Raw genomic sequence first — 13,313 nt, 5'->3', positions numbered from 1 at the left:
CAAGCTGAAAGGCGAAATCATGATTTTTTTTAAAAAAAAAGATGCCGAATAAAAAACTTAATGTAATGAATATTAAAAGAAGTAGAGTTAAAAGGATAAGGGAGAAGACTTGAGAATTCTCAAGGGTAAAAGAGAAATTAGGAAGCTTTTGGGGGTGCCGTGAGGCCCCGAGCAGAGGGTAGCGCCGCTCGTTGTCAGGCTCATTAATCGCTGTCAGGTCATAAATAAAATAAAGAAAGTGTCAGTTGTGACTACTAGGTTTCCAAGAAGGATAGGCCGCACTATAATCATCACATTAATTAATGATGGGGACCAATAATTAAGCCCTACTGAATGTTGATCTTGAAGTCACAAACCATTAATTAATTAATTACCTCTCTCTCTCTCTCGGAAATTCTGAAACCTGCAGTACAGTTCTGAATATGGGTGTCTTAGCAATCATGGTGTTTGAGATTGCATTGAAATCTGTGTTTTAAAATGTTTTTTTCATTAAAAAACATATTAAAATAATATATATTTTTTAAAAAATTATTTTTGATATTAATAAATTAAAATAATCTGAAAATAAAAAAATAAATTAATTTGAAGTAAAAAAAAAAGTATAAAATTTTAATTTTTTTTAAAAAATACTTTTAAAATGCATGTGTTTTGATAACTTTGATAGGATAGTGTGTTTGTTCTTGTGTAAAGTTTTTTGAATTTTTTTTATTTTAAATTATTATTTTAATAATTTTTTATTGTCGTGATGCATTTATATTAAAAATAAATTAAAAAATATTATTTTAATATATTTTTAAAATAAAAAATACTTTTAAAAAACAAACAAGAACTAAGTCATAGCATGTGTTTTGATAACTTTGGTAGCATTCGTTCATAGTTATAATAATAATTGTTTCTTAAAGTATTTTTTATTTTAAATTTGAAAAAGAAAACTCAATAATAAGCTTTGTTTATTGTTGATATGTTCACTTTTCATGACCGCTTTGCCTATGGCAGAAATCTAACTTGAAAAGTCAGTGCCTTTTGGATAAAGAATAACAGTTCCTTTTGAGTTGGGTAGAATTAGTGCCTAGTGACTGGTAAAATCTTTGATACAGGCCCACCCTCCTCTTCTACATATGCCCCTGCACGAACAAGAGCTTGCATTTTAACAATGTCCCCAGCACAATGCAGGACTCCGATTGATTGGTGCCAAGCAAGTTGGCCACGCATAGCAGATTGCAACTTAACGGCAATTTTAAGCTTGAAATGAATGGTCTGCCACAGACTTAACCCTGTCATTCACATTACAGCGCAAGCAGTCAAGAAAATCTAAACTACCAGAAGCAAATTGCAACCATGATCTACCGTATTTCGTTAAGAATCCTCCAAGAGTCTAACCATTCATTTAAATGCTATTGAATCCTGTCACTCGCCACTCAAGCTCACAAAAACACCAGCGCAAATCTTCATGCCAAAACAATGCAGCGTTCATGAGAATTGGAAGTAATATGGTCACCATACCCCTTTGGTAGAAAAATCAAAATATGAGCAGTTTGATAATCCTTTCTGCATAAAAGAATTATTATTTGTTGAGCAATATAATCAAATATAAGCAGTTTGATAATCTTTATCTAATTGTCATGATGCTAGCAAATCTAACTGTCATGATGCTAGCAAAGCGATCACAGTTTCTGCACTTTGATGAATGGCTGAATCTTTTCTAGCTTCCTACTCCAAATCCCAGTTGGTCAAGACAAGCATCCTGTTTTTATCTAGAACTTCATCATGGCACGAGGAGAACAATCTGAAAATTTGTGGGCCATTCCACATCCTTAACTTGTTTGTTTTTTCAATTGCAAGCCAATAGTGCTGCGAAGCTGTGCTGTTTGGTATGTGGCAATATCACATATGCAATAATGAGCGTGCATCCTCAAGATACACAAAATCGCAATTTTTTAGATATGGACTCATTGCTGAAAGTTGAGGAACTAGCTGGCCTTCCAAGTCGACCATATTGGACTATTTCTTTTTATAGTTACAAAGCATATCATTATTACAGAACGAGTTATTATTAGTTATTACATAGATGGCAACCCAACTAATGAACTGGAGCATAGAAACCTACTGCTCCATTTTCTGCCAAGATATTATATTGCAATAGCAGTTGTTTTTCTCAAAATTAGTGCAGTTTAAGACTTAACTCTGTCATCAGGGTTCATGTGGGTAGAAAGGGAAAAATAGCAGAGCATGTTTGAGTGAAGTCAAAACTTACTAATTTGAACATCCCAGTGTGCAGACAAGACTAGGTTGATCTAACATACACAGACTAAGAAAGGGCATAGCATTCAAATCATTTTGCACAAAACAAAAGAGAGGGGGGAAATCATTATACTTAATGACAAGCATTGAAAAGTTTGATCTAGCTAAGGCAGCATTTCTCTAGTGTGCATGCTCTGGGACTCGTGACCTTAATTACTTTAATCAACAGTTCTTCTAAATCCATTTCCACTTATGTTTAAATTTTCAAGCAATTAACCCAAAAAACCTCACCAAACTCGAATAACCTTTTGGCTAAACATTCTTCCAGTTAAGATGAGGAATGATAGAAAGAGAAGCACACATCCAAGGAAGAGCAGAAAAATCCCGAGGAAAATGGACTTCCATGGGATTTTATCAAGAGCTCCAGGGGTATAATATCTTACATCAAATTTACCATCATTATCATCATCAGGAAGAGCACTGTAACGAACATTGCGTCTTGATGACATATTTACTCAACAGAACTTTTAAAATCCTAATATCTGAAAAAGAAACCAAATTGCTTCTGATGCTTCGGATACTCGTAAAGAACCAGTCAACCAGATATCAAAAAATTAATAACTCGAGAAAAAAAACTAAAAGATTCAATATTTTTGGATCAAACAAGAAAATAACCTCAACCATGAGCAGAATCAATCAAAAACCAAGATTGGTTTATCATTTTCAGCAATTCCCACTACACATTTCTTTCTACAATTCTCAAAATCATAAAAAAAGTAGAACTACTACCGCTTAAAACCCTATGCTAAAAAAAGAAAAAGGAAACATATTTTTATGAAAGAAACAAAGACAGGAACAGGAAGAGATGTACCTCGTAATTTAAACTTGGCGGTGCCTAGATGTCACAAGGCTGAATTGGCAGAGCTCAACGATGAAGAGGAGAAAGAACTTTCTTTAGCAGAGACTTCGTTTTTTCAAATAAATGTAACTGTTAGCAAGAAGCAATTATATATCTAGTAGATGAACACATTGTTTTAATTAGTGGAATGTCTACCTATGATACGCTGCGTTTTGTTTAGTGCAAATTAGAAGCCATTTGTGTCAAGAACAGGACTGTAAGAAATGTTACTCTCCTTATAAGAAGATGTAACCAAACGGAAGAAACATGGAAAAATAAATGATGAATGAATTTTAACATTACTGTACTCTCCTTCTCTCCCTCTCTCTTTGTTGATTCTTTTTAACAAACCATTCTCTTCCATCTCTAGAGCTGGCTGATAGCCTCTTCTTCTTTGTACTCACCTGGAGAGCATCCAGGTTGGTACCATTTCCCTTCAACTTTCAACAAGTGGTATTAGAGCCACTGATCTTTGGTTACAAGTTATGGCTCCAAACACCAGGTCCTAAGATCTCAAAAGGTTGGAAGAATCGTTCGAATATGCATATAGGGAACAATCATAGAAATATGAACAGGTCATGAAATCAATGAAAGGATATGGTCAGCAACTGGAAGCCACCAAATTTTATCATGAAGCCAAGTTTGGAGAGCTCAAATTAAGAACTCATCAATGAGTTGTCTTATCAGCAAAACCCCCCTTTACAGAAGCTGCAACATAATTTTTGTGAGCCCAACATTAAGAATGACTATCAAACATCTAATAAGGATTCTACTACCAGATCATGTTGGATTTATGAAGGAAATTACCCCACTTACAAGGTACATAAACCAAAACACGACTTTCATAACTTTGATGATGATGATGTGCACAAGTGGTTATACAAATGCAATCGATATTTTGACATTTGACATTGAAGAAATTGATGAGACTGGGAAGCTTAAGTTAGCTTCCTACTATTTAGATGGAATTGTCATATATTGGCACCAAAAATTCATAAAAAGCAAAAGGTTGCAAGTAGTAACTTGGGGTGAATATGTAGAGTCAATATGTTGTAGGTTTGGTGGTAAGAAAGATCCACTATAAGAGCTTAAAAACCTTAGACAAATACGAGATTTAGAGGTTTACATTAGGAGCTTTGAGACATTATGGAATAGTGGAGAAATCAGTGAGAAACAAGTCTTAGTGTTTTTTTAGGAGGACCGAAGTGGAGATCAAAAACCTGGTTAACATGTCTGAACCTAAAATCTTAACCCAAGCTTATAATCTGGCACGTATACAAGACAATACTGTAGCCTATAGAATATCTCACCAAAACCAACCCAGTGTAGTCCAAGTCTAGCTACAATTAAACACCATAAAAAACTTCACCCGCATTGACCACCCGCTATGCTAGGTAAAATCATGTCAAACTACAAGGAGTTATGAAGTGGTTCCTAGAGGAGAAAATCCTGTCAAGTTGCAAGCTCTCGGGTATGAACAAATCAACAGCTTGCTAGATAATTTAATTCAAGAAGCAGAGATCAATTTGTGTAGCCTAAAACGAATTCAAGAAGTTGACAGTGCAATACATTCAATGTCTGCTATTCTTCCACACAGGTTGAAAAGAGTTTTCCTTTGAAGACACTGTTAGAATCATATCAAGACATACTTAGAGAACCTAAGAGGTTACCTGTAACATGACCCCATAACCATTATATACCTCTAAAGGAGGGAGCTCAACTAGTCAACCTAATACCATACGTACAGGCATTCTGGGTTAGAAAAGGATGTTGTGGAGAATTAGGTTTCTGAAATGCTTGAGTCTAGTAGATGAACACGTACGACAATGTTTTAATAAGTGGAATGTTTACCACTGATACATTGTGTTTTATTTAGTGGAATGTTACCATTGATACGCTGAGTTTTATTTAGTGCAAAGTAGTAAGTACAAGAAGCCATGTGTGGCCAGTAGCGATCGAGACTGTTGAAAATGTTACTCTCCTTATAAGAAGCTGTAATATAATGGTAGAAGCTGTAATATAATGAATGATGATAGTGTTAAGTAATATTTATCTAGTTTTATTTATTAAGGGTAGAATAGTATTTTTAGTTTAACCTATATATAATTTCTTTGTATTTAGGTTAACTTAAGCATTCATAATAAACATCTTATTGAGAATTCTAGCCTCCTTTTATGTTTGATCAAAATTACTTTAACATGGTATCAGAGCCTAGTTGATCGAACCCTTGGCTTGTTAATTTTATGGAACTCGCTGCCCTTGTAGAAATCATGTTCACCAATGTCAGAGCCACTGCTCGTATCAAAATTGTTATCATCATCCACTTCATTCCCTGTAGGATGTTCCAGCACGCTCAATGCATTCCTATGAAGCTTAACTTCAGATTCATTTTTCAAAACATCAGACATGAGTTGTTTGACCTATTAAAAGATGGAGGATGAAGATCAAGTTTTGTGCTTGCGGCTGAAGAATTAATATCTGAAACTTTATTTTAGATTTTTCAGCTTCTGCAATTTGGTATTTCTGTTCTGCCTCTGTAATTGTTTTGGTATTTCGTCTTCTCATCAGTCTCTGCAATTTGGTATCAGCTTCTGCAATTTGGTATTTATGTTCTATCTCTGCAATTGTTTTGGTATTTCGTCTTCTCTTCAGTTTTCTGCAATTTGGAATCAGCTTCTGTAATTTGGTATTTCTATCTATCTCTGCAATTGTTTTGGTATTTCGTCTTCTCTTCAGTTTCTGCAATTTGGAATCAGTTCTGCAATTTGGTATTTCTATCTGTCTCTGCAATTGTTTTGGTATTTCGTCTTCTCTTCAGTTTCTGCAATTTGGAATCAGCTTCTGCAATTTGGTATTTCTATCTGTCTCTGCAATTGTTTTGGTATTTCGTCTTCTCTTCAGTTTCTGCAATTTGAAATCAGCTTCTGCAATTTGGTATTTCTATCTGTCTCTGCAATTGTTTTGGTATTTCGTCTTCTCTTCAGTTTCTGTAATTTGATATCAGCTTCTGCAATTTGGTATTTCTGTTCTGCAATTTGGTATCAGCTTCTGCAATTTGGTATTTCTGTTCTGTCTCTGCAATTGTTTTGGTATTTTGTCTTCTCTTCAGTTTATGCAATTTGGTATTTGAGTTAAGTTTCTGCAAGAAAAATAAAAAATTTTGGAGTGATATTTTGTCTTCCGCTTCTGCAAAATCTGGTATTTCAACTTTCCTTCAGCTTCTGTCATGGCATCTACTACCAAAGAGATTGTTTGGTTACGTTGGTTACTTGCTGATATGAGAGTTTTCTTTTCTCATCCTACTCCTATGAATTGTGACAACCAGAGTTCTATTCAGATTGCTCACAACTCGGTTTTTATGAGCGAACTAAGCACATTGAGATCGATTGTCATCTTACTCGTCATCATCTCAAGCATGGCACCATTACTTTGCCTTTCGTTCATTCTTCCTTGCAGATTGCAGATTTCTTTACCAAGATGCATTCCATATCTCGTTTTTGTTTTCTAGGTGGCAAACTCTTGATGCTTGTAGATGCCGCATCGTAAGTTTGAGGGGAGATGTTAAGTAATATTTATCTAGTTTTATTTATTAAGGGTAGAATAGTATTTTCAGTTTAACCTATATATAATTTCTTTGTATTTAGGTTAATTTAAGCATTCATAATAAACATCTTATTGAGAATTCTAACCTCCTTTTATGTTTGATTAAAATTACTTTAACAGATAGAATTTTAACGTTACTCTACTGTCTTTCTCTCCCTCTCTCGTCCTTGATTCTTTTTAACAAATCGTTCTCTTCCATCTCTGGAGCTGGCTGATAGCCTCTCCTTCTTCACATATACTCATCTGGGGATAATAATAAAATATTATTAATAAATAATATTTATTTATTTTCGTTTAAAATAATCATAATTACATACTTATAATATTTGACTAAAGAGTTATCAATATGATCATAAATATTATATGCAATATCTTTGAACAAAGAGCAACCTTCTAAATTAATATATCTCTCATGCATTGTTAATGAGTTATGGTTGAGTCCATTAGAAGTATACATGCATTTTTTGGTCCATAGTATATCCCATGCAATTTGATTCTTAATTTCATACTATATAGTGCATCTTCTGTGTTCTTCCACTTTTCTATATAATTTCACAATTTAATCAATCGTGGCTGGAAAGGCGCCACAACCATGCGACTGTGTGGCCAGGGGTAAGATCACTATTACTGCTGTTCTTATTTTCACAGAGTTACATAATTAATGTTTAAGCTGATGTTATATATTTACACTATTGCTGTCAAAGGATCATCTTTCACAAATCCTCAAAAGACACGACTAGCCATTTCTTGGAGTTCATAAGTAGATCTCTGTCTTAATTTCTCATATGCAGGCGCTGTGTGAAAAATTACAGCAAGATTTAGGGCCTCTGGAGGAAGATAAAATCATGTAAAAGAGTTGCTGGTACACCTCAACATTCAAGTAATTCCTATGCTAGAAATGTTAGTTTTGGACCTGGCATGTATTTTTCTTAGTTGAGCTATATTTGGCAAACCTACTTAAAAGATAAATGAGGTGTTTTATTTTTTAAAATGTTTTTAATTTAAAAATATATTAAAATAATAATTTTTTATTTTTAAAAAATTATCTTTTTATATAAACACATCAAAACAATCTAAAAACATTAAAATATTAATTATAAAAAAAATTTTAAAATCTACCCATCCCATAATTTAAAAGGTAACACCAATCAGCCATCAGGGATACAATCCATCTGAAAAAGAAGCCTATTCATCATACTCGATGGTGTGAAAGAGCATGACATGGGCTAGATGATAAGTTTGAGATCAAAAGGGCCCTAACTGCCGAGTGCTTAGGCAACATACTTTCTTCTTCCTTCCCTCGAGCAGTGTTCGGAAGCCAGTGAATTCATTGATTGATGATTTGTGCTTACCCTAACTCGTAATTTATTGTAGCTGCTTCTGCCCTTTTCCCTCGATTAGGGTTTTCAAGCTCCTTTGATCTGATAATTCAACCAGTCTTCATTTTCTTTGAAAAGTCTCTTGATTAATTTCAGACTTTAAATATGTGGAACACCACCTCTACATCATGCATCAATCCATATCACAAAAAAGAAGAAATGGAACATTAAATCCCCAGGAAAAAAAAACAAAAGACATTGCATCAACGCAACAGTTAGTCACGGTTGCCTGCTAAGGATTATTATTTAAAGGAGTTCATAGATGGATGGATTCATTCACTAATTCATTTTTAATATAATATCGGGGAGGAGATTTAATTTGACAATTTAGAGCATTTTTTAGATTTAAAATAAACGAAAAAGATGATTTCTATTTTTAAGAAAATATTTAAATTAATAATTTGATCCCTTCTGATAATCTACTCTATAAATACATACAAAAAGAAGCAGATTCATACTCGTAGGTTCCATGGCCTGTTGATTTTTTGTTGTTGGTGTTGTTACACCAAACTAGTAATTGAAAGGTGCAAGTTTTGAATCTGAAGAAACCCACCCAGATATTTCTTTCGTTGTTATAGGTTGGTAGCATCATTAAGACCGGTGTTTGATTTTCCGATGATATTATTGAATTTTTAATTAATTCTTTGTTATATTTGTAGATTGTTTTGATATATTAATTTAAAAAATTATTATTTTAATATATTTTCAAGTAAAACAACCTTATTACACCAGCAAATTCCACCTAATTAGAAATCTAAAAATCTCGATCAACTTTTGATGACACATTCAAATCCTTACCAAGGAAGTTTCTGTGCAGGATTGGGCTAAAACGACCCAGAAAATGTGGTGTGTCAAAGTTAGCTTTTATTAATCACCAAAACCTAATCAAACTCTCAAAAATACAAGATTAACAGAGAGGGTCACCCTCAGACGCCCAAGTCCCCATGGAGCCACAAACACCTGTTGCTTAAACCTGTCACATGATAGTGGACACATATTACATTCCACTATTTTATTACACACTCCCATTACATCACTTGATAGCTCCGACAACCCAACTGTGCTTTCTTCATTGGATTATCCACCCTCTAATCATTTAAAAAATCATCTGGGCTTTTTAAACTCATACTATACCCCATCACATGTCAATCTAATACCGTGTAGACTCCATTGCAATTAAGGGATGAACAGCATCCCGTATAATTTTCTGGGGATTTAATGTTCCTTCTATGTTATTAATTTTCCTTCTGTTATAATAGTAAGTGTATATTTTGGATTTATTTGTAAATTGTGAAAAATCGTTTTATATTAAGTTTTAAATAGATCTTTACTAACAAAATATATAGCTGCTAGACTTGATTTTGTGATTAACTAACTAAACCGGGAAAAGATAGAAGTTATTAAGGAACCAGATTATTTTTATTAAAATAGAATTATTTTTCTCTTTCGTTAACAGAGTTTAGATCAAGTTTGATATCTATTAAAAATTCTATGATGTCTGCTAGGTTTTACTATGTCAATATCTTATCTGGTTTAATTAAAAATTTAATCTAGATTAAATTTTAAATCCTGAATTTCATGTATTAACCTGTCAACTTACATTGAATTTAACAAATCTAAGTATATTTACGAGAATCTTTCTCTGACATTTAATGAAATTTTAAATGATAATGTGGAAGCCAGACGGTTACAGCACCTCAAGTTTCTTTTCCTAGATATGACCAAATTCTTTAAAGACAAACAATTGCTAAGGGATTAATAGTTTGATTAACTGACGTCGTAGGATAACATTAATTTATCACGTGAGACGTGGGCATCTTGAAAACCTGTGAGTTACAGAAGGGGCACCACACACGTGGCAGAAATCTGGTGGAGCTACACAAGCCCTTGCATGGAAGGAACAGACGTAGCTTCAGTGATGGGGCGTGACGGAGTTTTATTGCGCCACGTGCAGCCCATCTACAGGACTTGTGATAGATACCCTGCGACGCGCGTGTATTTGTGGGACTGCCTCACCACCACTACCTAACCATGGTGGGGTCAACTCCAAAATGTTTTGGCCGACACTTACAATAAATTAGCAGGTAGAAAAGTTAATTAGAGAGCATTTTTGCATATGAAGCCCTCCTTGTTGGACTTATTTCATCTCTTTGCTAAAAATAAAAATTCCCAAGTTTTAACCCCCTCGAAAATGTCCTATTCATGAACTTAATTTACCACTTATGCAATATGTGTGCTTTACTTATACGATCTGTCACATTTTGATGATAAATTAATGACCAAATAATTCATAATGTAATACATGGAGGCATTGTATGGTGTTGTTTGTAGCTGCTGTCATATAGTTACTATAGGGACCTAATAATACAATGAAAACATACAAACGGGGTTAAAGCTAATTAACAAAAACTTGGAGGATAAGAATATTTGCACTTTGAAAATTCATTCAGAAAATTCAAAAGAATTAGCACCACCTTATCTCCCTCGTGTTTTTTTATGACGGGAATAACACTTTTATTATTAGCTATTTTGACGGTGTGTTATAAGTTATTTTTTATTTAAAAATATATTAAAATATATTTTTATAAAAATTATTTTAAGATGAAAAAATTAAAATGATTTAAAAATATAAAAGTTAATTTAAAATAAAAAAATAAAAAAATTCATAAAATGTTTTTAAATATTTTTAAAATATAAAAATAAATAGGGAGTCTTCAAGCTCCTCCCACAATTAATTTTCCTTCCAATAATGTGTGGTTCATGTTGTTTAACGCCTTTGAAAACAACAGTACCGAACGTAATAATACGTACCACGCTCCAATTCTTAACTTGAAGTACTCTTTATTTCACCTATTCCACCTTTACACACAGAAACTACAGGGAAAAAAAAATCTCTCAATGTTAAGTGCCCAAAGACCCTCCTCAAGCACCACAACCAATGAAGAAACCAATCAAGACCATGACAATGAACAAATCCGTGACATCCATGCTCTAACCCCACCTCTTCCACCACCTCGAAACCGTTGGGAAACAGGCAGCAATCATCATGGATCATACTCTATGTCCATGAGTAGTGAAGGTGCTTCAGGTGAAAACTTTACTACCATGAGTAGAGAGTTTAATGCTCTTGTGATTGCAGGGTCTGCTATAGGAACTAGTAATACTACCAGCAATAGCAGCTCTGATCGTAATGATCTTAATGATAATGGAAGCAACACCTTGCTGTCTAGGTTTGTTGAGGATGATGACGTGCCGGAAGAAACTAACCCTTTGGCTATTGTACCTGATAACCACCCTTTGGACCCCGAGCCAAGCTCGAGAATGCTTGGGTCCGTTCGTGTGGATGGCAGCGACCATGGTGGAGCCGGTGGTGAAGTGTCTGTGCTAAGAGTGAAGAAAGAGGAGGTTGAGACTAAGATCACTGCATGGCAGAATGCAAAGATTGCAAAGATCAATAATAGGTTCAAGAGAGAAGATGCTATAATTAATGGATGGGAGAGTGAGCAAGTACAGAAGTCAACTTCTTGGATGAAGAAAGTAGAGGTACGTACGTCTATTATAATCATTGATTTGTGATTATTTACATGGTGGTTCTGTCTTTAATTTGCCAGTTATAATTATTGTTTTATGCTTTCATGCAGAAAGGTAGTTAAGTATTAATTCTTGTTGTGATGCTTATGATTATGATGACGCTTAAGACTAATTGATCATTAATTTAAGAGATCATGGATGGAATTAGTCATAATTGGCTATGCAAAGGCTTGATGATGTGGTTAAAGTACCTCCTCTTACAGTCTTACTTCACTGGTTGTGGTTGAAGTAGTACCTCTCACAGTCTTTCTAGATTTTGAAATTATTGCCTCCAGAAAAGCACAACAACTATCCTTCTTTTTTTTCCAAAGAGAAGTGTTTCTGAAGCTTCAAGCACAAAGTACAGGAGATAAACATGTATGACCTTTACTTGTATTCTTAAGTGCTGACTGCAGAGGGATTCTATATAAGCTCATAAATCAGTATGGCCATTCTTTTATTCTTTCGGTTGATTTTCAGTCAACTCTTTGTTGATTTCATCATGGGGTTGATCTTTTATGTTTTTTTTCAAAAAAGGAAAAGAAAAGAAATAGGTGATGCAAAACAATCGATTCATCATTTCACAACAAGTCTTGAATTTGTGTAGAGGAAATTAGAGGAGAAAAGAGCAAGAGCCTCGGAGAAGATGCAGAATGAGATGGCAAAGGCACACAGAAAGGCAGAGGAGAGAAGAGCATCAGCTGAAGCTAAGAGAGGGACTAAAGTTGCTAGAGTTCTTGAGGTAGCCAATTTGATGAGAGCTATTGGGAGACCTCCTGCCAAACGGTCCTTCTTTTGAGCCTTAATCAATGTTCCATATAATATATAGTACTCCTAAAAACATCTCCAAAATACAAAGTGTCCTCAATAATCACTCCAAACTGTTAGGGTTCCTGCATCTTTTGAACTACAGGGCACCCTATCCAAAATGGGGTAGTGAAGACTGAAGAGTAGCTCTCAAAGCTACAAAAAAATTGATTCGACTGTTATTATGGGTCTTTGTGAGTGTTTGAACTCTGTGTGTTAAGAATTTCGTTGAAGGGCTTGCAGGTGATGGTGGTGGAACAACCATTTCGTCTTGTACAGTTGTATTGCTTCTTGTTATTAACAGAAAATTGGTGCTTAATCAATAGCTATACTTGTACAAACACGATTATAAGTTTTGGTTTGGTACAAGTACAATCTAGAGTGGAAATGAATATTATAGAAGAGCCTATATCTTTGTGTGTGTGCGCTTTTTCAAAGCGGAGACTGTTCCTAATGAATAATAATGCTCGACAACTCTGACATCTTGCTGAGGTAAATTCAGATATATTTTTATGAATCTTGAAGGAACAATTTCAGCAAAATCAATTGCAATTTCAAAACAACTCTTTGAGAAAGAGAAAACAATACCTAGAAAAATCACACTTTCAGTTCTGAGAACAACATTGTTTCTCAAACCTTGGCCTGTCACACCCAGCAGTTCTTTCATACATTATGCTTTTTTCCTTAACTTCTAGTGATCGAGCCTCCTGATAATGTTTAAAATCTAATATGCTCTGAATGATGTTATTTGACGTTTTGATAATTGTTAATCACATGTTAAAGTTAATATTCTCGAAGTAAATAATTAGCAGTAG

At 34.2% G+C, this 13,313-nt stretch overlaps 1 protein-coding gene and 1 long non-coding RNA gene across 2 annotated transcripts; one reads left to right on the top strand and one right to left on the bottom strand.

The window, feature by feature from the left end:
- Window positions 1–1,001: 1,001 nt before the first annotated feature.
- LOC133677194 (uncharacterized) lies at window positions 1,002–4,346 on the bottom strand. Its single transcript, XR_009835716.1, has 2 exons — window positions 3,113–4,346; window positions 1,002–1,548 (listed from the first exon to the last, which is right to left on the bottom strand). It is a non-coding gene; the product is annotated as an uncharacterized LOC133677194 (long non-coding RNA).
- A 6,608-nt stretch (window positions 4,347–10,954) lies between these two features.
- LOC133676446 (remorin 4.2-like) lies at window positions 10,955–12,900 on the top strand. The gene is made up of 2 exons (XM_062098087.1): window positions 10,955–11,664; window positions 12,299–12,900. Exons 1-2 carry the CDS (start codon window positions 11,020–11,022, stop codon window positions 12,488–12,490), a joined length of 837 nt encoding a protein of 278 aa, XP_061954071.1. The 5' UTR covers window positions 10,955–11,019; the 3' UTR covers window positions 12,491–12,900.
- The last annotated feature ends 413 nt before the right edge of the window (window positions 12,901–13,313 follow it).

Source organism: Populus nigra, chromosome 17 (genome assembly GCF_951802175.1).
Source record: "Populus nigra chromosome 17, ddPopNigr1.1, whole genome shotgun sequence".
In the NCBI taxonomy this organism is placed as follows: domain Eukaryota; kingdom Viridiplantae; phylum Streptophyta; class Magnoliopsida; order Malpighiales; family Salicaceae; genus Populus; species Populus nigra.
This window is presented reverse-complemented; position numbering and strand designations above follow the sequence as displayed.

What these genes read in the sequence shown, in the direction of transcription:
- LOC133676446 (XM_062098087.1), top strand. Translation starts at nt 11,020, where the DNA reads ATGTTAAGTGCCCAAAGACCCTCCTCAAGCACCACAACCAATGAAGAA. An exon ending in CTTGGATGAAGAAAGTAGAG is followed by an intron (nt 11,665 to 12,298) that starts GTACGTACGTCT and finishes GAATTTGTGTAG; the next exon opens with AGGAAATTAGAGGAGAAAAG.